This window comes from Balaenoptera physalus, assembly GCF_965194825.1.
Source record: "Balaenoptera physalus genome assembly, chromosome: 7".
Lineage (NCBI taxonomy): Eukaryota > Metazoa > Chordata > Mammalia > Artiodactyla > Balaenopteridae > Balaenoptera > Balaenoptera physalus.
This window is the reverse complement of record NC_138886.1, coordinates 37396779-37423090: the sequence shown is the minus strand read 5'-3', so window position 1 is coordinate 37423090 and position 26312 is coordinate 37396779. Positions and strand designations below refer to the sequence as shown.

The 26312-nt window shown below is 38.7% G+C and overlaps 1 protein-coding gene across 5 annotated transcripts in view; it reads left to right on the top strand.

Moving 5' to 3' along the window:
* The first annotated feature begins 611 nt into the window (after positions 1–611).
* The window catches only part of UNC13B (unc-13 homolog B), a 243211-nt gene continuing 217510 nt past the window's right edge, over positions 612–26312 (top strand). For 3 of the 5 annotated variants that reach the window (XM_082468356.1, XM_082468357.1, XM_082468355.1), the window contains exon 1: positions 1354–1708. In XM_082468356.1, coding sequence (XP_082324482.1) covers positions 1687–1708 — 22 coding nt within the window. In that variant the 5' untranslated portion in view covers positions 1354–1686. Of the gene's footprint in view, positions 1709–26312 lie in introns of all 5 variants that reach the window. The other 2 variants (XM_082468359.1, XM_082468358.1) reach the window with 2 other exon arrangements.

Genomic DNA, 26312 nt, shown 5'->3' with positions numbered 1-26312 from the left:
TGCAGCTCACGGGCCCAGCTACTCTGTGGCATGTGGGATCCTCTCGGACCAGGGCTCGAACCTGTGTCCCCCGCACCAGCAGGCAGACTCTTAACCCCTGCACCACCAGGGAAGTCCCTGCTTTGTTTTTAAATTGGCTACTGTGTTGCTGTTACTGGGGAAATAAAACAATCCTGCTAGCAAAAAGACCGATTCTTGCCAATATAGAAAAAGAACATACTTTATTATTTAGTAAGCACTAATAGATTACATGCATGTAAGTGACCCAGGAGGGAAGGGGGCAGGGCACAACCATTAAAAGAATGACACAGCCATTGAGGATACAACAAAAATTAGAACCAACTAGGCCCAAGATGGTGCAAGATTTGACTTCCAGTAGATCTTGAGCCTCATTATACACTCATTCTAACATATTAGCATGCTAAATGACACACCCACCCGTGCCATGACAGTTCTTTTTTTTTTTAATAAATTTATTTCTTTGTTTGTTTTTGGCTGTGTTGGGTCTTCGTTGCTGTGCGTGGGCTTTCTCTAGTTGCAGCAAGTGGGGGCTACTCTTCGTTGAGGTGCGCAGGCTTCTCATTGTGGTGGCTTCTCTTTGTTGTGGTGCGTGGTCTTCAGTAGTTGTGGCACGTGGGCTCAGTAGTTGTGGCTCTGGGGCTCTAGAGCGCAGGCTCAGTAGTTGCGGTGCACGGGCTTAGTTGCTCCGTGGCATGTGTGATCTTCCCGGACCAGGGCTCGAACCCGTGTCCCCTGCATTGGCAGGCGGATTCTTAACCACTGTGCCACCAGGGAAGCACAGTAGCCCATTCTTTATTGAGTTATAGTTGACATATAACATTATGTTAGTTTCAGGTGTACAACATGATTTGATATTTGTATACACTGCAAAATGATCACCACAATAAGTCTAGTTACCATCCATCACCATACAAAGTTACAAAAGCTTTTTTTTCTTGTTAAAGTCCATTTTTTAAAATTGAAGTATAGTTGATTTACAATATTATGTTAGTTTCAGGTGTACAGCAAAGTGTGGTACGATCTTTTTAGATTGTTACAGTAAGCTGCAAGGGATAGACTCAGAAGGAAGTCCGATAGAAATTCTCAATGAAAAGAATCTGTTCTTGGGTGGAAGCCCCGCCCACGTGAGAGGGGCAGAAGGCTTCAATTCCCGCCCACACAGGTGAGGGGGAAGCCCGCCCCTCTCTGCCGTCAGCCTAGTTAGTGTGCGGAGCTGCCTTCATTCTTTCACTAAGAAAAGCGGAAGGGGACCCCACCTCCTACGTGCCCGTGAGGGGGCGGGGTCGGCGGACTGGGCGTGAGTTGATTGGCTGGGAGGCGGGGCGCAACTGGTTGGCTCTGTCCCGGCGCTCTCCTGGATCCCGGCTGGAGTGAGGGGAGGGTGTCCCGGTCGCTCTTGCCTCTCAGCGATGGCGCCGCGGTGCCGCGCCCAGTCTCCCGCCTGCCGGCCGGTGCTCACCACTATCGGGAGCCCGCTCAGACGGTGAAAATTGGAGCGGGTCCGAGGGAGCGGCGGGAGGCTGCCTGCGAAGGGGACCATGAGGAGCGGAGAGACCCGTGGGGTCGATAGCGGGAACAGCTGCTGCACCTGCTGAGAGGAAAGAGGGAGCGGCCCGGCGCAGCTGCGGGGCTGGGACGCGGCGGAGGCTCGCCGGCGCCTCGGCCATGTCGTTGCTCTGTGTGCGCGGTGAGTGCGCGGACTGGGGTGGGAGGGCGGACATCGCCCTGGGGTCTCCACGGGCTTCCAGTGGGCGTCGGGTTACCACCTTTTCCAAACTTTACGTCCAATCCGTGCCTCGGGGAACCATTATGTTAACTCGTTTTTGAACATTTAAAGAGTTCTTTGCATTCTCTCTTGTTTTTCCTCATGCTCCTATGAGGGACTGTTAGCTCTCCGTTCCGGTGGCCATGTGACAGTGCTGTTGGCTGGCAGGCCCAGATCCTATTAAACAGTGTCTGGCGCTCTCCTCTAGTGAGAGTGGACGAGCTAGGGACCGCGGATAGTTGGTGTCTGTTCATAGCGGGCAGCCCCCTATTCTTTTCTTCCTTCTCCCTGCACCGTAAAACCTCAGTCGGCTTAGTAGCAGGTTCTTTTTAATCACGCTTTGAACGTGTAGTGGTACAGCTGTCACATCCCTTCTTCCAGCGTTTCTTGGCTTGCACCCCTCTATTGCTTGTCTTTGTCCCCTGCTCCTCCTGTGGGTTCTAGGCTAAGAATGTGCTCATATTCGACTTGGAAAGGTGTGTCGGCTTCTCTCGTTTTGGAGCAGAGTATAAGAAGTATGATTTATTTATTTACTTCTATCACAGTAACTAAAGGTGAAGTCCTTTATTGCTTTTCCACTGACCCCCGTAAGAAAATATTTTAAGGCAATAGCTTTGGGGTTTAAGATGAGGCAAGGTGCATGGACTAAGCTCCATGAGGGTAGAGACTGTTTCTTGATGGTTTTTGTATTCCGGGTGCCTGACGTAGTAGAAGCTCAATGCTGGTTTTGAATGAATGCAGGAACTGTGATTTTAGAGATTATCTGATTAGAAAAAGCAGGGTTTGGATTACCCATTGAATTTGATCTTGGGAAATTCAAGTTACAACCTATCATATCTGTGTTGAGCTAGGTGGAATAAGGTGGCTTTGTTGTGAGTGAGAGAATTTATCCACAAGAACCTTTTCCTGGCACCTTTTACTGGATAGGGTTCATGTTTCTTTTGGCTCTGTGGATTAGAAGCATTGTTGTTTGTGGTCTCTGTTAAGCGTTTCCCCCAGCTTCTGGCAAATGGAACTGATTTCCTCTCTTCTCTTCCACTGTTGTTAAATCTGCTTTAACCCAAAATGGATTTGGCTCTTTCCAGGGATTATGAGACACACAGAAATTTTCTTCTTTCATGGTTGATTTTTCATTAATGAGAATTTTGCTTTGCTTTTAGTAAGACATTTTCTCTCAGCAGCTGGGAATCTATTTATTCCTTTAGATCCCTGCTGTTGAGTAGCAGGATTTGGGAGAGGTTGGGTTTTGCAATGTCTCTTGGACAGTTGAAATCTCTACTGCCACACTGTATTACAGAACTAGCCCTTATGAAAGATTCTTCAGGCAGGAGCATTATTGAACCAGAAATTCCTATTTAATTGAATTTAAACTTTAGAGAAGGAGCTGCTGCTGTTTTCATTTGTTCTAATATCAGGAAGCTTTCATTTTCTAGAAATTCTGTTTAGCTAACTAAGCTCTTTCTCTTTAATGTTACATTAGTCATATTTCTCCTTTTGAACCTGGAGGGTTGGAGACCAGCAGGTCATTGTCTTTTGAATGTAGATCCTGAAGATGATTAATTATGGAAACAAGTGGCTACCTTGTACAGAAGTACTCATATTAAATGGCAAGGTATTCATGCTGGGGAAGCTTACAGAAATGGATCAAAATAAATCTTTTTATTAAAAAAATTTTTTTGTTATTGTTATTTTTAATAGATCTTTATTGGAGTATAATTGCTTCACAATACTGTGTTAGTTTCTGTTGTACAAGAAAGTGAATCAGCCATATGCATACATATGTCCCCATATCCCCTCCCTCTAGAGCCTCCCTCCCTTCCTCCCTATCCCACCCCCTCTAGGTCATCACAAAGCACCGAGCTGAAAAATAAATCCTTTTAAAGTGACATTCCTTGTATTATATTTTGGCAGTTAGGAATGTTGTTCATATTTAGAAAGAAACCTGTGTAATGATATTATATAACAACTCAATTTCAGTTCATCTTGGAGTAGAATTGAATTAGAAACTTTTTCCATGTAGTCAAAGACATACTGTGTTCTTGGATTAGAAGAATCAATATTCTTTTTTTTAAAAAATTAATTAATTTATTTATGGCTGTGTTGTGTCTTCGTTTCTGTGCGAGGGCTTTCTCTAGTTGTGGCAAGCGGGGGCCACTCTTCATCGCGGTGCGCGGGCCTTTCACTATTGCGGCCTCTCTTGTTGCGGAGCACAGGCTCCAGATGTGCAGGCTCAGTAATTGTGGCTCACGGGCCTAGTTGCTCCGCGGCATGTGGGATCTTCCCAGACCAGGGCTCGAACCCGTGTCCCCTGCGTTGGCAGGCAGATTCTCAACCACTGCTCCACCAGGGAAGCCCAAGAATCAATATTCTTAAAATGACCATACTACCCAAGGCAATCTACAGATTCAATGCAATCTCTATCAAATTACCAATGGCAGTTGTCACAGAACTAGAACAAAAAAATCTTAAAATTTGTATGGAGACAGAAAAGACCCAAATAGCCAAAACAATTTTGAGAAAGAAGAACAGAGCTGGAGGAATCATGCTCCCTGACTTCGGACTATACTACAAAGCTACAGTAGTCAAAACAGTATGGTACTGGCACAAAAACGGACATATAGATCAATGGAACAGGATAGAAAGCCCAGAAATAAGCTCATACACCTATGGTCAATTAATCTACAACAAAGGAGGCACAAATATACAATGGAGAAAAGACAGTCTCTTCAATAAGTGGTGCTGAGAAAAGTGGACAGCTACATGTAAAAGAATGAAATTCGAGCATTCTCTAACACCATATAGAAAAATAAACTCAAAATGGATTAAAGACCTAAGTGTAAGACCGGATACTATAAAACTCTTAGAGGAAAACATAGGCAGAAGACTCTTCGACATAAATTGCAGCAATATTTTTCTCTAGAGTAATGGAAATAAAAATAAACAAATGGGACCTAATTAAACTTAAAAGCTTTTGCACAGCAAAGGAAACCATAAACAAAATGAAAAGAAAACCCACAGAATGGGAGAAAATATTTGCAAATGATGTGACTGACAATACCTTAATTTCCAAAATATACAAACAGCTCATACAACTCAATAACAAAAAAACAAACAACCCAATCAAAAAATGGGCAGAAGACCTAAACAGATATTTCTCCAAAGAAGCCATACAGGTGGACAATAGGCACATGAAAAGATGCTCAACATTGCTAATTATCAGAGAAATGCAAATCAAAACTGCAATGATGTATCACCTCCCACTAGTCAGAACGGCCATCATTAAAATGTCCACAAACAATAAATGCTAGGAAAGGTGTGGAGAAAAGGAAACCCTCCTACATTGTTGGTGGAAATGTAAATTGGTGCAGCCACTATGGAAAACAGTATGGAGGTTCCTTAAAAAACTAAAAATAGAGTTACCATATGATCCTGCAATCCCACTCCTGGGCGTATGTCTGGAGAAAACTCTAATTCAAAAAGATACATGCACCCCAGTGTTCATAGCAGCACTATTTACAATCGTCAAGACATGGAAGCAACCTAAATGTCCATCGACAGATGAATGGATAAAGAAGGTGTGAGATATATATGTATACACACACACACACACACACACACACACACACACACACGCACACACAGAGTATGGAGTATTACTCAGCCATAAAAAAGAATGAAATAATGTAATTTGCAGCATGGATGGACCTAGAGATTATCATATTAAGTGAAGTAAATCAGACAGAGAAAGACAAATACTAATATATCACTTATTTGTGGAATCTAAAAAAATGATGCAAATGAACTTACAAAACAAATAGACTCACAGACATAGAAAACAATTTATGGTTACCAAAAGGGATTGGGGGAGAGAGATAAATTAGGAGTTTGGGATTAACATATACACACTGCTATATATAAAATAAATAAACAACAAGGACCTATTGTATAGCATAGGAAAGTATACTCAATATCTTATAATAACCTATAATGGAAAAGAGATCTGAAAAAGAATACATATATATTATAACTGAATCACTTTGCTGTACACTTGTAACTAACACAACATTGTAAATTATACCTCAATTTAGAAAAAAAATTTCAAACAGTATTTAACCTGATGTAGAATTTGGCAAACTGGTATTGATTTAATCATCTCCAGATATCTCAATCAAGAAGTCAATTTCTTGGTCTAACCCTTTAATCATGCCTATTCCCTGCAGTTTAAGGGCTCTCAATAGTCTGACTCCAGCCCTCCTTTTGGTCCTATCTTCTTGCCTGTCCTTATTAGCACTAACTTTGTTCATTCCTGCCTTGGCAGTGTTCCACATTTATACTCTCTGAAATAGTCTTTTCATGTTTTCCGCTTATCAAAAATGTATTCTTCTTTTCCCAGCTTACAGTCTACTTTTGTTGTTGAAAATGTCCTCAGTTCCTCAGTCCACAGTGATCTTTCTCCTTTACACTCTTTAAACTCTTAAATGCCTTAAAACATAAATTACTTATGGTCTGAACAGTGCCACTAAATTGACAATGAATTGTATACCGCCTAGCAACTAGTCTGTACTATCCTCATGGTGACCCAAACAAAGGAGATAAAAGCACTAGTCAGAAAAAAAAAAAAAAAAAAAAAAAAAAAAAGCACTAGTCAGATCGGTTCTGGAATTTTGTGTTCAGTCAGGGTATTTGATTCTAAGAGGCACACTGAGAAACTGGAATTTCTTCAGAGGAGAATAATTAGAATAATGGTGTAGAAACCATTTGAGGAATTGAGAGGTTTAGTTCTTGAGAAGATTTAAGAGGAGGGAGGATCATAATAGTAAATGAAAATTGTCTAAACTATCGCTCCAGGGGACAGACTAGGACAAGTTGACCAGTGATTGAAAATGATAGGAAATTAGATTTTAGCTTAACATAAGGAAAAACTTTAACAGAGTTGTTCTTAACTAATGGCATGGACTACTTTTGAGGATTTTTTGACATAGGTTACTTTAAGCATAGACTGAATGAGTGGTAAAAGGAATTTTGACGTTGAGTGGGAGGTTAGACTTGAATTTTAAAAAACACCCTTTTATAGAATTCACTTAGTCTTTCTTCAAACATTTGGCACAGCTTTCTTCACAATACTGATAACTTTTTGCTTCCATAGGAGCCAGTACCACATAAACAACTCCAGTAAATTAAATCAATGATTTTCTTTAACTTTTGTTGTCTTGGTGTTCATGACTATTTTCTCCAAACAAATAAGCATTTTGAGAATTGAGTCTTTCCATATTTCTTTGTAATTGCCACAGTGTTTATAACTGAGCGCTGGATTTCTCTCCCTAATTTGAACCAGAAGTGACTACACTTGACTTGTTAAAAAATCAAAAACAAAAAAATAGTCTTGGAGGTATAAAAAGCAATATATGCTAATATATTGTTAATCATAGAAAATTGAGAAAATGCAGGAGAGTGTAAAAAGGAGAATAAAAATCATCATGGTCCTACCACCCACTCAACACCATTGTTAAGTTTTTTGTTCATTGCTTTCATTGTTTTGTTTTTATTATAGAGATAATATATATGCGTGATAAGAAATTCAAACAATTTAGGATGTGAAGTGAAAGGAAAAAGTTCTCCTGTCTCCATTCCCTATTCTTACTCCCCAGAGATAACTACTGTTTACTCTTTCTTGGCCATCATAGAAATTTTCATTAGGTATGAGTATATAGATTCTACAGTTGGAGGTATACAATATTATTCAACTTTTTAAAAAGCTTAATAATATATTTTCCTATAAGCTTTTTAAAAAAAGATTTATTATTTATTTATTTTATTTATTTTTGGCTGCATTGGGTCTTAGTTGCGGTGCACGGGCTCTTTCTTGGGGCACGTGGGCTTCTCTCTAGTTGTGGCATGCAGGCTCCAGGGCCCATGGGCTCTGTAGTTTGCAGCACTCAGGCTCTCCAGTTGAGGCACGTGAGCTCAGTAGTTGTGGCGTGAGGGCTTAGTTGCCCCGTGGCATGTGGGATCTCAGTTCCCCGACCAGGGATGGAACCCGTGTCCCTTGCATTGTAAGGCGGACTCTTTACCCCTGGACCACGAGGGGGGTCCCTCCTATCAGCTTATGTGAGTTTAAATCGTTCATTTTAATGGCTATGGAGTACTATTCCCTTATACGAGCATATATAATTTAACCAGTTTCATATTGATGATCAGAATTTTTTTTGCTATTATAAATTTTGCCTTTATAAACAATATAATTTATAATTTTGCTACTATAAACAATGCTACAATGAACATCCCTATAGATGGTTTTATTATGTTTGGAGATCGCCAATCCGCTTTCCACCTGGTCTTTCTGTGTGATTTGCTCATTGCTGTTTTCTTGGCATAATAATTACACTCACCTGGACCCATTAGCAAACCAAGTGCCTCAGCATCTCTCATATCAGTAATCCTCTATTAGAAGCAGGTCCTTCACCAGTAGGTAATATTTTATGCTTACCAGAAATACCAAAGATCTCAGCTCTTTTAAGTTTGACCTGTGATTTTCATGTACTTTTCTTGTTTATCTTCTTTGTATTATTTAAAAATTATTTTTTCTATATTGAACATTTATTACTTGTGTTTTAAAAACAGAACAAAACAATGTCACTAGTGATGAGAACTATACCAAGTCGATGTATGTTGTGACTTGCCCTTAGAAAAGCTTATCATAATTTATCATTACATATCAGCCATCTAACTAACTGAACAGATACTGCTGGGAAACTCTTAGGAGGTGAACTCTGATGGACACTCAGGACACCTATTGATTGTGGGTTAATTCTAGCCTGGGGAGACTCCAAAGATATATTTTGATTTACTACCACTCTGGAAAGTAGGAATAGTAATGATTTTAGAGTTTTTAGGTATAAGAACAGGTTGGTCAAGTGCTTTCTTCTCATCTTATTTCTCCAACATTGTCATCTGCCTCAGCTAAATCCTTACTGCTAGGTTTTCATCACATCATCGTTCAAGTAGTCCCTGCCCTTCCAGGCAGAGTTGCTTCTGGGTGTCTTTTGCTTAGCTATGGCATCAGGAAGTTGATTGTGCCTTGTCTGAGCCAGGCAGAAGGGGGAAAGGACCAATTTCCTCTGCCAAAGATAGTGTCATAAATTGTGTTCTTCCATATAAGTGGTACATTCTGTAATTTTTTTAGTTTCTAGAGGTGGGGTTCCTGGAAGTTGCACTCTAGGCCAACAGACAGAGTGTTTATCCTATTTTACCAGTGCTAGGTATTTCAGATTTTGCTATGTGAGTTTGTTTAAAGTTTGGGCTGTGTATCATTAGTAAATATTTGTTGAGTACCTTCTCTGTGCTTGTTATATAGTAGATAAGAGCCCAAGCAATCTACATAGGTCTTAAAATATCTCCTTTCTTAGATAAACTCAGAATCCATTAGGATTATTAGGTCTGATCTGGGATAAGCAGAGTAAGTTAAGTTCCTGCTAGAGTGGGGAAATACTGCACTATTTTTTCTAACTTTTAAAGCAAGATTCTTTAAGTTTGGGAGGTGTTTTATACATATCTTATAGTGGACTGTCTTTAATAAAGTTCAGAGAAGATTTGATATTTGTGTATTAAAATGTTTTTAATTGACTTATAACATATGTATATTAAAATACACAAATCTTTTTTTGATTAGTCATTCATTTTTATTATTTTATTATATTTTTAACATCCTTATTGGACTGTAATTGCTTTACAACGGCGTGTTAGTTTCTGCTTTATAACAAAGTGAATCAGCTATACATATACATATATCCCCATATCTCCTCCCTCTTGCGTCTCCCTCCCACCCTCCCAGTCCCACCCCTCTAGGTGGTCACGAAGCACCGAGCTGATTTCCCTGTGCTACGTGGCTGCTTCCCAGTAGCTATGTATTTTACATTTGGTAGTGTATATATGTCCATGCCACTCTCTCACTTTGTCCCAGCTTACCCTTCCCCCTCCCAGTGTCCTCAAGTCCATTTTCTATGTCTGCGTCTTTATTCCTGCCTGCCTCTAGGTTCTTCAGAACCTTTTTTGTTTTTTGTTTTTTTTTTAGATTCCATATATATGTGTTAGCATACGGTATTTGTTTTTCTCTTTCTGACTTACTTCACTCTGTGTGACAGACTCTAGATCCATCCACCTCACTACAGAGAACTCAATTTTGTTTCTTTCTATGGCTGAGTAATATTCCATTGTATATATGTACCACATCTTCTTTATCCATTCATCTGTCGATGGACACTTTAGGTTGCTTCCATGTCCTGGCTATTGTAAATAGAGCTGCAGTGAACATTGTGGTACATGACTCTTTTTGAATTATGGTTTTCTCAGGATATATGCCCAGTAGTGGGATTGCTGGGTCGTATGGTAGTTTTATTTTCAGTTTTTTAAGGAACCTCCATACTGTTCTCCATAGTGGCTGCATCAATTTACATTCCCACCAACAGTGCAAGAGGGTTCCCTTTTCTCCATAGTCTCTCCAGCATTTATTGTTTGTAGATTTTTTGATGATGGCCATTCTGACTGGTGTGAGATGATACCTCATTGTAGTTTTGATTTGCATTTCTCTAATGATTAGTGATGTTGAGCATTCTTTCATGTGTTTGTTGGCAATCTGTATATCTTCTTTGGAGAAATGTCTGTTTAGGTCTTCTGCCCATTTTTGGATTGGATTGGGTTGTTTGTTTTTTTGATATTGAGCTGCATGAGCTGCTTGTAAATTTTGGAGATTAATCCCCTGTCAGTTGCTTCATTTGCAAATATTTTCTCCCATTCTGAGGGTTGTCTTTTCGTCTTGTTTATGGTTTCATTTGCTGTGCCAAAGCTTTTAAGTTTCATTCGGTCCCATTTGTTTGTTTTTATTTCCATTTCTCTAGGAGGTGGGTCAAAAAGGATCTTGCTGTGATTTATGTCATAGAGTGTTCTGCCTATGTTTTCCTCTAAGAGTTTTATAGTGTCTGGCCTTACATTTAGGTCTTTAATCCATTTTGAGTTTATATTTGAAAATACACAAATCTTAACTGTATGGCTCACTGGATTATCACAAAGTGAACACACTCATGTGACCACCACCTAGGTCAAGAAATAGAATACTACTAACACCCCAGAAGCCCACCGTACCCTTCCTCTCAGTCATTACTTCCTTCCATCTTCCCAAAGGTAACATTATCCTATTCTAACACTGTAGTTTAGCTTTGTTTTTTTTAATTAATAAACTTTATTTTTTAAGAGCAGTTTTAGGTTCATAGCAAGATAGAGTATATTTTGCCTGTTTTTGAGCTTTTTAAAATTGAGGTATTATTGACATACTGAACTTTTCATAAATGGAATTATACAATATTTCTTTTGGGCTGCTTCTGCTTAACATTATGCTTGTCAGATGCTTCCTCTTTATGCATTTAGCAGTAGTTTATTTTTATTACTGTGTAATATCTCATTGTATGAATATGCCACAGTTTATTTACCTTTGCTGGACATATTTGTTTTCCATCTTGGACTCTGATTTTATAATACCACTCCAAATGTACTTTGTATCTTTTAGTCCTACCTTTGTATGTATATCTAATAGATATATATATATCTGGGATTAAAATTTCTTGGTCATTGGTTATGTTCAACTGTAGCTGATAATATAAAACAGTTTTCCAAAATCTACCTCCTAGTAACTGTATTCCTAATATTCATTTTTTAAAAAAAGGGAATTTGGCCAGGTTCTCAAACCACTTCCCAGGCATTAATACATACTTTTTACATGTTAATCCTGTAGGCTTGGTAATGTCTTTTTTTTTTTTTTTTAATGACCTGACGAGATCCATTATGCTCAAAATGATGCCTCACATCATTTGTGGCCCTCATTTTTTGAAAGAAATATTGAGTTCATGTTTATGATCCTGAACAAGATAACAGCATAGCCCCTGAACTTAGTGGCATTACATACTTTTAAAAAAGAATATCGTTTTCTAAAGAGATCAGTTAACATGTTTTTATTTTTGCAACTTTTCTGTAAGTCTGAAATTTCAAGATAAAAAATTAAAAAAAATTACTGACATGAGAAAATTCATGTGAAAATGGAGCTCAATGAAAAAAGAAAAAAGCGGTGAGGAGAATGGTCAAACGGTATGTAACTATATGGGGGAAAAGGCTGAAAAGATACATATCAAGATGTTATCAGTGAGAGGCTCCTAATGGCCAAAGATGGGCAAGTTGCAATATCAGTAAGGATAACAACCACAAGAATTGAAGCATATCAACTGTGCTTAAATCCGTGACTTCATAATACTGAAAACAACAGCAACTAATTGGTAATTATTGGAGAATACTAAGGGACGAAATTTTTTGATGAGATTTGAACTGTCACAGAAGAGCAGTGAGCTCCATTTTCCTAGGGCTATTGAAAAATAACTTATTTCCTTCTGTATAGAATACTTAGGTGTAGCTGCTCCTGATGAGGGAGCTTAGATAACCAGCTTTGCATTTCATGCTTTGTTGTGATCCTTTCTGTGATTACTGAGAAATGAAATAAAAATGTAGGCATGTGGTAGAATTTTGTGTTCAGCTTCATAAAGGAAATTGTTTCATTCTTCTATTTGTCTCTTCAGTAAAAATGAACTGGTAATTCTCAGGTGTAATCTTCAAAAGCAACTATCCACTGAACATTTGAGAGCAGCCCATGACATCAAAGGAAAAAGAGTCATCAGGGCTTCTTTTTTTTGTGCTAGTGAACCCCATAGTGATAAAATATGTGGTAAAAATATGACAGGAGAAAGTTTGTGCTAAGGTGTATGTATACAAACTGTATTCTGCTAAATATATAAAATAGGGAAAAATCAATTCTTAATCATTAGGAAGTACAGCTTTCCAAAAAGAAAAATCTTTTTTTAAATTCTATTACTTCTTCTATTTCTGTCCATTTAGTTCTTAGTACTTACTTGAGACTGGAGAACAAATAGGCCTGTGGATTGTGTTAGGCTATTAATTTTCTCTTATAACTGTTTGCTTTATTAATTTCCATAGTGTTTTATTATGAATGATATTGAGAAGAGGCCAGAGGGCCATGAATGAGGAAGATCTGCCTAGCAACTAAGGAGGGGCTGGGCAGTGGGAAGGTAATTGCTTTTACATGTGATTCAGAGTGGGATAAAGATGATTCAAAGGGCTAGCTCACTTGTGTTTCTGTCTACTGTATTAGATATGAGCCAGATTTGTAGAGCCTTCATCTGCAAATGGATACAAGAAGTCTGGTTCCCAAGGAGAGGACAGGAATGATACAGATATAAACCTCTGTCCACCTCATTTCAGCCATCTAAACCCATGATCACGTCATAGAGCATGTCACTCCTTGGAATGGTGCTCTGCTTTTATAATTTCAAACTTCATTATCTGACTATCTGATTATATTCCCCAGTCTGTCTTTCTAGCTTTTACTCTTACTATGCTTTACTAGTGTGATATAGGATAGATGTTAAAAGTTTTGGTTTTAGGCAGACCTGAGTTGGTGAATATATCAGCTCCACCACTTATAAGTTGTATATCCTTACATATGTTACTTAACGTCATTGAACCTTAATTTCTAAATCTTTAAAATTTATACATCCATTCAAAGTATTTATGAAGCTCCTATTAAAAGGAGATACACAAATAAAAAATATTATGATTTCAGGCAATGATAAGTACAGTGAAGATAAGAAAGTAGGATAAAGGGATTGAGAGTGATCTGAGTGGGAGAGCTATTTGAAGTAGGATTTTCAAGGAAGGCCTCATTGAGGAGGTAACATTTGAATTGAGACCTGATTGATGAGAAGGAACCATCAGAGACCTGAGGTAAGTTTTTCATGCAAAGTGAATTGGAAGCAAATATTTTGAGGTGAAGGAGAAAAGGAAGGGGTTATTGGTTCCGAGTGGTATAGACTCTTCCAATAGGCAGGCAGAGACTGTAAATCGAAGATGCTTTGATTTATATTTTGCAAATGTCCAGTTTGTAGTGAATGGACTGGAGTGGGAAGCCATGGCTAGCAACAGTGGAAGCAGGGGGTCCACTTGGAGTGTCCAGGTGAGAGATGGATAAAGGCTTGTGCTAAGGTAGTAGTACTAGAGATGGTGAAAATAGCTATAGCAAAGTATTGCGGAGATAATTGGGAAGATGATTAGCACTATCCCAGGCATTGAGTGAGCACTTATTTTAATATGAAAATAGTGTTAATGATCTTCATTCTGCTCTGTGACATTTATTTATCTAAGTCAGGAAGTCATCCTAGACTTCTGAATTGAGGAAGAAAATATATAGAGAGGAAGGAAAGTTGTTAGGTTCAGTTGAGTTCATGGTGTCTGTAAGATAAGTTACTTATAAAATATGTTGAGTTGGGAAGTATTTGTCTTGTTGCAGATCACCCTTGAAAATGGTACCTGAAATTGTAGATCTATAGCTTAGTAGAGAAGCCTGCATTAGAGATAAATTTTGGGAGTTGTAGGTATTTGGTAATAAAGCCATTAGCGTGAATAAAATTGTATATAGAGGATAAGAGAGGAGAAAAATGAGCTAATGCTGTACCTATGGGAATGGGCAGAAGAATTGATAGGTGTGGTCAGAACTGTAGGAAAACGGAGGTGCCGTGTCAGTGTCTGAAGCCTAGGCTAAAGGGAGTTTCAAGAAGGAATGATCAAATGATAGAGATGAATGATACTGGTTGAGAATAAAGAAAAACAAGGTCATTGGATTTGAAAACTAGAGCAAGTTTCATTAGAGTAGTGTGAGAGTAGGCATCATATTAAAGCAGTTTAAGAGTATTTGGGAAGTGAAGAAGTGGAATCAGCAAGTGTAGGCTACTCATTCAGAAGTTTTGCAATAAAGAGAAGGGTTGAGGGACTTCCCTGGTGGTCCAGTGGTTAAGAATCTGCCTTACAATGCAGGGGACACGGGTTCGATCCCTGGTCAGGGAACTAAGATCCCACATGCTGCGGGGCAACTAAGCCCACGCACCACAACTACTGAGCCTGCGCCTCAACTAGAGAGCCTGCGTGCCACAAACTACAGAGCCCACGGGCTCTGGAACCCACATGCCACAACTACAGAGCCCATGCACCCTGGAGCCTGCACGCCACAACTAGAGAGAAGCCCGTGTGCCACAACTAAAACCAGATGCAGCCAAAAATAAATAAAATAAATAAATAACAAATAAATCTTAAAAAAAAAAAAAAATCCACGCTTCCAGTGCTTCCACTGCAGGGGGCGCAGGTTCTTTCCCTGGTTGGGGAACTAAGATCCCACATGCCTAGGTGTGTGGCCAAAAAAACAACAAAAAAAAAGAGGGGTGAGAGTGGTCTTAAGTAAAAGGAAATTTGAATGTTTGTAGCCCAAAGGGAAGGGATCTATAAGAAGGAGAAAGTTAAGATGAGTTGAGGGGAAGAGAGGAGCCAAGATGGCGGAGTAGAAGGATGTGCTCTCCTCCCTCTTGCGAGAACACTAGAATCACAACTAGCTGCTGGACAATCATCGCCAGGAAGACACTGGAACTCACCAAAAAAGATACCCCACATCCAAAGACAAAGGAAAAGCCACAATGAGATGGTAGGAGGGGTGCAGTCACAGAAAATCAAATCACTTAACTGCTGGGTGGGTGACTCACAGACTGGCGAACACTTATACCATAGAAGTCCACCCACTGGAGTGAAGGTTCTGAGCCCCACGTCAGGCTTCCCAACCTGGGGGTCTGGCAACGGGAGGAGGAATTCCTAGAGAATCAGACTTTGAAGCCTAGTGGGAATTGATTGCAGGACATCGACAGGACTGGGGGAAACAGAAACTCCACTCTTGGAGGGCACACACAAAGTAGTGTGCACATCGGGACCCAGGGGAAGGAGCAGTGACCCCAGGGGAGACTGAACCAGACCTACCTGCTAGCGTTGGAGGGTCTCCTGCAGAGGCGGGGGGTGGCTGTAGCTCACCGTGGGGACAAGGACACTGGCAGCAGAAGTTCTGGGAAGTACTCCTTGGCGTGAGCCCTCCCAGAGTCTGTCATTAGCCCCACCAAAGAGCCCAGGCAGGCTCCAGTGTTGGGTTGCCTCAGGCCAAACAAGCAACAGGGAGGGAACCCAGCCCCACCCATCAACAGTCAAGCGGATTAAAGTTTTACTGAGCTCTGCTCACCAGAGCAACAGTCAGCTCTACCCACCACCAGTCCCTCCCATCAGGAAACTTACCCAAGCCTCTTAGATAGCCTCTTCCACCAGAGGGCAGACAAAAGAAGCAAGAAGAACTACAATCCTACAGCCTGTGGAACAAAAACCACATTCACAGAAAGATAGACAAGATGAAAAGGCAGAAGGCTATGTACCAGATGAAGGAACAAGATAAAACCCCAGAAAAACAACTAAATGAAGTGGAGATAGGCAACCTTCCAGAAAAAGAATTCAGAATAATGATAGTGAAGATGATCCAGGACCTCGGAAAAAGAATGGAGGCAAAGATCGAGAAGATGCCAGAAACGTTTAACAAATATCTAGAAGAATTAAAGAAAAAGCAAACAGAGATGAACAATACAATAACTACAATGAAAACTACACTAGAAGGAATCAATAGCAGAATAACTGAGGCAAAAGAACGGATAAGTGACCTGGAAGACAGAATGGTGGAATTCACTGCTATGGAACAGACTAAAGAAAAAAGAATGAAAAGAAATGAAGACAGCCTAAGAGACCTCTGGGACAACATTAAACGCAACAATATTTGCATTATAGGGGTCCCAGAAGGAGAAGAGAGAGAGAAAGGACCAGAGAAAATATTTGAAGAGATTATAGTCAAAAACTTCCTTAACATGGGAAAAGAAATAGCCACCCAAATCCAGGAAGCACAGCGAGTCCCATACAGGATAAACCCAAGGAGAAACACACCGAGACACATAGTAATCAAAGTGGCAAAAATTAAAGACAAAGAAAAATTATTGAAAGCAGCAAGGGAAAAATGACAAATAACATACAAGGGAACTCCCATAAGGTTAACAGCTGATTTCTCAGCAGAAACTCTATAAGCCAGAAGGGAGTGGCATGATAAAGTGATGAAAAGGAAGAACCTACAACCAAGATTACTCGACCCAGCAAGGACCTCATTCAGATTCGATGGAGAAATCCAAAGCTTTACAGACAAGCAAAAGCTAAGAGAATTCAGCACCACCAAACCAGCTCTACAACAAATGCTAAAGGAACTTCTCTAAGTGGGAAACACAAGAGGAACATACATATCAATAATTACCTTAAACATGAATGGATTAAATGCTCCAACCAAAAGACACAGGCTTGCTGAATGGATACAAAAACAAGACCCATATATATGCTGTCTACAAGAGACCCACTTCAGACCTAGGGACACGTACAGACTGAAAGTGAGGGGATGGAAAAAGATATTCCATGCAAATGGAAATCAAAAGAAAGCTGGAGTAGCTATACTCATATCAGATAAAATAGACTTTAAAATAAAGAATGTTACAAGAGACAAGGAAGGACACTACATAATGATCAAGGGATCAATCCAAGAAGAAGATATAACAATTATAAATATATACGCACCCAACATAGGAGCACCTCAATACATAAGGCAACTGCTAACAGCTCTAAAAGAGGAAATCGACAGTAACACAATAATAGTGGGGGACTTTAACACCTCACTTACACCAATGGACAGATCATCCAAAATGAAAATAAATAAGGAAACAGAAGCTTTAAATGACACAATAGACCAGATAGATTTAATTGTTATTTATAGGACATTCCATCCAAAAACAGCAGATTACACTTTCTTCTCAAGTGCGCACGGAACATTCTCCAGGATAGATCACATCTTGGGTCACAAATCAAGCCTCAGTAAATTTAAGAAAATTGAAATCATATCAAGCATCTTTTCTGACCACAATGCTATGAGATTAGAAATGAATTACAGGGGAAAAAACCATAAAAAACACAAACACATGGAGGCTAAACAATACGTTACTAAATAACCAAGAGATCACTGAAGAAATCAAAGAGGAAATCAAAAAATACCTAGAGACAAATGACAATGAAAACACGATGATCCAAAACCTATGGGATGCAGCAAAAGCAGTTCTAAGAGGGAAGTTTATAGCTATACAAGCCTACCTCAAGAAACAAGAAATAGGTCAAATGAAAAATCTAACCTTACACCTAAAGGAACTAGGGAAAGAAGCACAAACAAAACCCAAAGTTAGCAGAAGGAAAGAAATCATAAAGATCAGAGCAGAAATAAATGAAATAGAAACAAAGAAAACAATAGCAAAGATCAATAAAACTAAAAGCTGGTTCTTTGAGAAGATAAAATTGATAAACCATTAGCCAGACTCATCAAGAAAAAGAGGGAGAGGACTCAAATCAATAAAATTAGAACTGAAAAAGGAGAAGTTACAACAGACACCACAGAAATAGAAAGCATCCTAAGAGACTACTACAAGCAACTCTATGCCAATAAAATGGACAACCTGGAAGAAATGGACAAATTCTTCGAAAGGTATAACCTTCCAAGATTGAACCAGGAAGAAATAGAAAATATGAACAGACCAATCACTGGTAATGAAATTGAAACTGTGATTAAAAATCTTCCAAGATGGGGCTTCCCTGGTGGCGCAGTGGTTAAGAGTCTGCCTGCCATTGCAGGGGACACGGGTTCAAGCCCTGGTCCGGGAAGATCCCACATGCTGCGGAGCAACTAAGTCCGTGTGCCACAAGTACTGAGCCTGTGCTCTAGAGCCCGCGAGCCACAACTACTGAGCCCACATGCTGCAACTACTGAAGCCCGCGTGCCTAGAGCCTGTGCTCTGCAGCAAGAGAAGCCATTGCAATGAGAAGCCTGCGCACTGCAACAAAGAGCAGCCCCTGCCACAGCTAGAGGAAGTCCGTGCACAGCAATGAAGACCCAACACAGCCAAAAATAAATAAATAAAATTAATTAAAAAAAATAAATAAATAAAATAAAATAAACTTATAAAAAAAAAATTTTCCAAGAAACAAAAGTCCAGGACCAGATGGCTTCACAGGTGAATTCTATCAAACATTTAGAGAAGAGCTAACACCCATCCTTCTCAAACTCTTCCAAAAAATTGCAGAGGAAGGAACACTCCCAAACTTATTCTATGAGGCCACCATCACCCTGATAGCAAAACCAGACAAAGATACTACAAAAAAAGAAAATTACAGACCAATATCACTGATGAATATAGATACACAAATCCTCAACAAAATACTAGCAAACAGAATGCAACAACACATTAAAGGGATCATACACCATGATCAAGTGGGATTTATCCCAGGGATGCAAGGATTCTTCAAAGAATAAGACTATACTACAAAGCTACAGTCATCAAGACAATATGGTCTGGCACAAAAACAGAAACATAGATCAATGGAACAAGATAGAAAGCCCAGAGATAAACCCACGCACCTATGGTCAACTAATCTATGACAAAGGAGGCAAAGATATACAATGGAGAAAAGACTGTCTCTTCAATAAGTGGTGCTGGGAAAACGGGGCAGCTGCATGTAAAAGAATGAAATTAGAACACTCTCTAACACCATACACAAAAATAAACTCAAAATGGATTCGAGACCTAAATGTAAGACCGGATGCTATAAAGCTCTTAGAGGAAAACATAGGAAGAACACTCTTTGACATAAATCACAGCAAGTTGTTTTTTGATCCACCTCCTAGAGTTCTGAAAATAAAAACAAAAATAAACAAATGGGACCTAATGAAACTTCAAAGCTTTTCACAGCAAAGGAAGCCATAAACAAGACAAAAAGACAACCTTCAGAATGGGAGAAAATATTTGCAAATGAGTCAACGGATAAAGGATTAATCTTCAAAATATATAAACAACTCATGCAGCTCAATATTAAAGAAACAAACAACCCAATCCAAAAATGGGCAGAAGACCTAAATAGACATTTCTCTGAAGAAGACATACAGATGGCCAAGAAGCACATGAAAAGCTGCTCAACATCTCTAATAATTAGAGCAATGCAAATCAAATCTACAATGAGGTATCATCTCACAGCAGTTAGAATGGGCATCATCAGAAAATCTACAAACAACAAATGTTGGAGAGGGTGTGGAGAAAAGGGAACCCTCTTGCACTGTTGGTGGGAATGTAAATTGATACAGCCACTATGAAAAACAGTATGGAGGTTCTTTAAAAAACAAAAAATAGAATTACCATATGATCCAGCAATCCCACTACTGGTCATATACCTTGAGAAAACCATAATTCAAAAAGACACATGCAGGGGCTTCCCTGGTGGCGCAGTGGTTGAGAATCTGCCTGCTAATGCAGGGAACACGGGTTCGAGCCCTGGTCTTGGAGGATCCCACATGCCGCAGAGCGGCTGGGCCCGTGAGCCACAATTACTGAGCCTGCGTGTCTGGAGCCTGTCCTCCGCAACAAGAGAGGCCGCGATAGTGAGAGGCCCGCGCACAGCGATGAAGAGTGGCCCCCACTTGCCACAACTAGTGAAAGCCCTCGCACAGAACGAAGACCCAACATAGCCATAAATTAAAAATAAATAAATAAATAAAAATTAAAAAAAAAAATAAAAGTTTAAAAAAAAAAAAAGACACATGCACCCCAATGTTCATTGCAGCACTGTTTACAATAGCCAGGTCATGGAAGCAACCTAAATGCCCATCGACAGGCAAATGGATAAAGGAGATGTGGTACATATATACCATGGAATATTACTCAGCCATAAAAAGGAACGAAATTGAGTCATTTGTTGAGACGTGGATGGACCTAGAGACTGTCATACAGAGTGAAGTAAGTCAGAAAGAGAAAATCAAATATCGTATATTAACGCATGTATGTGGAACCTAGAAAAATGGTACAGATGAACCGGTTTGCAGGGCAGAAGTTGCGACACAGATGTAGAGAACAAACGTATGGACACCAAGGGGGGAAAACCCTGGCGGTTGGGGATGGTGGTGTGCTGAATTGGGTGATTGGGATTGACATGTATATACTGTTGTGTATAAAATTGATGATTAATAAGAACCTGCTGTATAAAAAATAATAATAATTTAAAAAAAAAGATGAGTTGAGGGTAGGGAGAGAAAATAACTGATTTCTCTGTAAAGTAGAATGCAAGGATTAGCTGAAAGTGAGGGGGATTCGGATGATTTAGGAAGCTTGGGGATATTCTTTCAACAGCTATTGTGCCAGGTACTTGGGGCAGAACTGTGATTTTAAAAAATTTCTTGCCTTCTTGGAAGTTATATAGACTAGTGAGGGAGCTAGACATTAAGCAAATAGGAATAGTACAAATTAATGTAAAATTACAACTAGGAAAAAAATACAGCCATGATTTGTGCTATAAAGGAGAGTGTGTGTTGTTATGAGACCATGTGATAGGGAAAGTTACCTACTCAGGTCAGAGATGGATTACCTAATGAAGTGAAGATTGAACTGAGATCTAGAAGAAGAGGAGGAGTTAGTGAGACAAGGGAAGAAGAAGAATATTCTAGGCAGAAGAAATAGTATGTGCAAAGGCCTTGTGGTGAGAAGGAGGAGCTGAAAGAAGGCAAATATAGCTGGTATGCACAGAGGAAGGGAAAACATGGGTCAGGACAAGGGAGATAGGTAGGACCCAACTATAGGGCCTGGTAGACCATGTTAGGGTGGAAGGTTAGTGGGAATGACACTGAGGGGGAGGGGCAGAAGGATAAAAGTTTATAAACTGAAAGCATGGGGTTTGTAATTGGATTTGAGTTTGAATTCTTTTTTCTACCACAGAAAACTTTTGGCAGGCGTCTTGACTATTAAGCCACAATTTAAAAATGAAGTGTTATTATCTGTTCAGTGTGCCTAGGAGTTGAGAATTAAACCCTAAATGAGATCATGTGTGTGAAATTCCTTTGTAAGCTAAAGGAACTTTTACTCTTGGATAGTCCCTTTTTCTCTCTTTATAGAGGCTTAAATATTCTGAAACTTATAAACAAAGAGGATGTGATGACTTCCATAAACATTTATTGAGCACTTAGCTATGGGTGAGGCATCGAACTATTTCCCCTGAGTATATAAAAATGAGTAAGAAATGGACCTTGCCCTCAAGAAACTGAGAGCCAAGATGGGGAAACATCCATATATACAACTAAATGTGTTGCAAGATACAGTTTGGTAATTTCTGAAATAGAGGTACAAAATAAATTGGGTGCAGAGACGGAGTGTTTGATTCCAACTGAGAGACAGGAAAGGCCTCAGCTGGGAGAGGAAGAGGGAGGAGGTAAAGGTAGAGTCAGGTTTTTCTTTCTTTTTTTTTTTTTTTAAGCTGCAGAAACATTTTTAATATTTGAACTTGTAGGTATGTAACAATATTTATAGGATATTTTATTTTTATTTATTTATTTATTGAAGTATAGATGATTTACGATGTTTCAGGTGCAGGTTTTTCTTTAAGGTGTCATTAATTGGGATAGGAAACAAAGAATAACAGCTTCTGGGAAGCTGATGACTTTGGTTTTGAACCTGTTAAATTTGAGGTGCTGCCAATCTGTCCACGTGTCACAGATGGAAACATGACTTGGAAGATCAGGGTTAGAGATGTAGATTTGGTCCATTTTTTGTGGATCTTTTGGGTAGAGGAATGGTGGCAGGGTAAACATTTACTCAGCAGCATCATTATTATATGTTTAATATAATATAATATTATAATATATTTCATCAAGTATAAGGTGCCAGAGATTGTAAGAAGCATAATTTTATGTACCATTAAGAAAAAATACTATTGATTGAGCTATGACACATCATTGATTGTAAGACACATTTTAATTTCAGAGTTGTTAAAATATGAGAAAATGCCCCACCATCTTAGATCAGTGAAATACTGAAGCTAACATTTAATGAGCCCTTACTCTTTGCCAAGCTGTCTGCTAATAAGCAGATAAGATTAATAATTTAATTCTCACAATAACCTTTTTAGTTTGTCTTTATTATTCTCATTTTATAGATGAGGGCACTGGTTCTACAGAAATTAGTACTTTTATGTACTGTAGAGCTGAAGTTAGATTTTTCTGCCTAACTATAAACCATAAAATACAAAATTAATATATAGGATACTGCTTTGGAGCAAGAAAAGAGTCTTATTTTATAAGTAATGTTTAGGGGAAGATGGCTTTGTGCACTATTGGCTGTGAATGAGTCTCACCATAGCAGTGGTTTCTGTTGCTTAGGATGTATTCAGGGGCAACATTATAGCAGGTGTTTTATAGACTGGGGAGTTCATTATAGTTCTAGTTTCATAGTGTTCACAACTTAAATTCCTTTTTTCTCCCTTGGGAGGAAATGTGGAATAATGGAAAATCCAGGACTTTGGATTTTGGAGAACCGTTTTGAGTCTCACTAGATAATGACTAAAATTTTATCTAAAAGTCTCTCCACTCAATCATCTTTTGTCAAATGGTAAAGATAATACTTGTGCCAGTCTCAGTTGGAGTGAGGGTCAAATTGACAGTAAATATAAAAGTACTCTGCAGTTAAAAAACAAAAACAAAAACGGACAGTGCAGAATGGTAGGTATAATTGTTTTGAAAAATTTAGGAGCTGGAAGCTATTCATAAAGCCTGACCTAAGATATAAAACATACCTGAAATACAGCCACCGTTCATGTAAAATGAGAAAGGTAATCATTGTCTTGGGATATTATATACCAAGTCACTTTAAGAAATAAAATTGTAGACTTTCTTTCTTAGCTAGGTCTGGCAAAGTGCTGGTCTGCTGTTCTTAGGCAGTTGATGCTTGAAAATTTTAACATCTACTAGCCTTGAATATATCTGATTAAGAGAACTCATGTTGGTACATGCTTGCATTTAGTATATGTATTAGTTTTTGTTGTGGATTCAGTGGGAGTTTTTTCAAGAAGACTAAAGTTCACAGTTTGTCCTGTGCTCTCTATGAAGTTAGCTTAATATGCCTTACTGTTTTCAGCTGAAGCACAATACAGCCTTAAAGAACACATATAAGGCGTTATTGTGTACACTATATTATGTTGCTTACAAAGGTAAATAGATGCGGTCCATTCTTCAACTAGTTTGCATTCTAACAGGGAAGACAGATGTAAGAGAATGTAACTGTGATATAGAACAGAATATGATAAGTGACATTACAGAGGAAAACTAGAATGGAACAGATTTCATCTGGGGGATGGTAGGGAAAGCTTTGGTGACAATTATTTTTCCTCATTATAAGAGCAATATATGATCACTTTAAAAATTTTGGAAAATACATCAAGAGAAAAATTAAAATTATAATTCTACCAGTCTTCTTTGTAGTATGTGTTTAGATATATATATCAACTTTTTCTTTTACATAAAATTGCATCATACTTTATATACAATTTATCCTGACATTTTTTCCTAGTGGAATATTACCATATAGAGTAGAGCTTGACAAGGCCTCTCTGGGTTTATATCTTTAATTTTTGGAAACTGGAAAGGATCTTGTAGAATGTCTAGTAAGCTAAACCTCTAGTAAGCTAAGAGGTGTGAACGTAATGATTCATTTGAAGTTGTGATAGCAGTTTATAAGCTATTCGAAAATGTTTCTGAAAAAAACAAAATAGACAAGGAAGGGAATGTATTAATTGCTGCATCAATAATGCCGATCTGCTTACAGTTAAGAGATCACTGTAATTAGGGCTTCCCTGGTGGCGCAGTGGTTAAGAATCCGTCTGCCAATTCAGGGGACACGGGTTCGAGCCCTGGTCCGGGAAGATCCCACATGCCATGGAGTAACTAGGCCCGTGCACCACAACTACTGAGCCTGCACTCTAGAGCCCATGCACCACAACTACTGAAGCCCACGCGCCTAGAGCCCATGCTCCGCAGCAAGAGAAGCCACCACAGTGAGAAGCCCGCGCACTGCAACAAAGACCCAATGCAGCCAAAAATAAAATAAATTAAAAAAATAAATTTATTAAAAAAAACAAAACAGATCACTGTAATGAAATCATAATAACTCATTGAAATGAAATGATACCAGTATTTGATATTTGAGGATTAGTTGCAAAACATGTCTTTGTGGTGTCAGTAGCTGTTGCTTTGGTTGGAATGATCCAGACATTTCTAGCAGAACTCCAGTCTAAAGTCACTTACAACCTCTGTTCTCCTGTCAGGGTGTTAACCGGTGTTTCTTGCTATGATCTGTAAATGCTATTTCCATAACGTCCAGAAAACTTGTTCTCTACCTTTCTTGAGATCTAGATCTATACTTTTTGTTGCAACTGGAGAAGGGAGTTGTTAAAAACTGTACCACAAGCACATGTGGATGTGCGTGCACACATATATTAATGAAGAATTCTAGCTTGTAGCTAGTTTGAGATATTTTAAACAGGGCCACAGAATCTTTCACATAATAAGTAATGCTCAATAAACATTTGATTTGATTTAGTATGTGTATGTATCAGCTATTTATGAGCAATTAATAACCTGTGGGCTCCCCTGTGGGATATTTAATGGATTTTAATAAAGACCAAGAAGTAGTTATGATATATGTGCAAAATAAGAGATTTTACTATAATAATTTTAGGTATTGAAGTTAAAACATTAAGCCAAATGAATCAAATAATGTTCTAATTTTTCTTTACATTCTACTGTAGCCTGAATGAACTGCCTAATGGAGGAATTAGGTGGATAGATGGCTAGACTGACCTTGTGCTATCCATGTATAACCAAGCTGGAATTATTTCTGATAAATAGTAACCATAGAAATTTGGTTGTGTATTGATGTAAACTCAATTCCAACTGAGGTTTATTTATTTAGAAAACATTGAAAAAGATACATTTGCACACTTGCACATGCTCAGTTATAACCTGGACTGTATTTACTCTAGAATTAGTCATTGGCTTTGTTAGTTAAAGGTTGACATAAGTAAGTTGTTTGTCTTTTGGTTTGAGAAGGAGCTCACAGGCAGTAAATGTTTGATTCTTTGAGAAATTAAGTTATTTTTTTCCAAGGACAGGGTAACATTTATACTTCATCCATACTTAAGTTATGATAAATAGCATAGTAAAGTGGAAAATTAGCACTGATATTTGACTCTTTCAGGAATATAATGCATGAATGAAATCATATGTATATTACTGGTTTGCAACTTTTGTTTAATCATATCACCATATTTTTACAGAATTTATTTTTCTTTGCTTTGGTTCATGTGAGCATAAATTAAAAAGCATTAGCTGTTTCAGTTGGTGTGGATTTAGTACTAATAGTGTATTGCAGGGAGAATGCTGTGGACTGCAAGAAGTGTGGCTTTTGAAACTGGGTTTGAATTCCAGATTTCACTGTTTATTTAAGTCCGAGACCTTGGGTAAGTTATTTAACCTCTGTTTTAGTTAATATGTAAAGCGGAAGTTGTACACTCTACTGCAGTGTTTTTTCCAAACTGTAGGTACAATTCATTAGTCTTGAAATCAGCTTAGTGAGTGACCAGCATCAGGGGAAAAAGATAGAGAATAGAGTTGCAG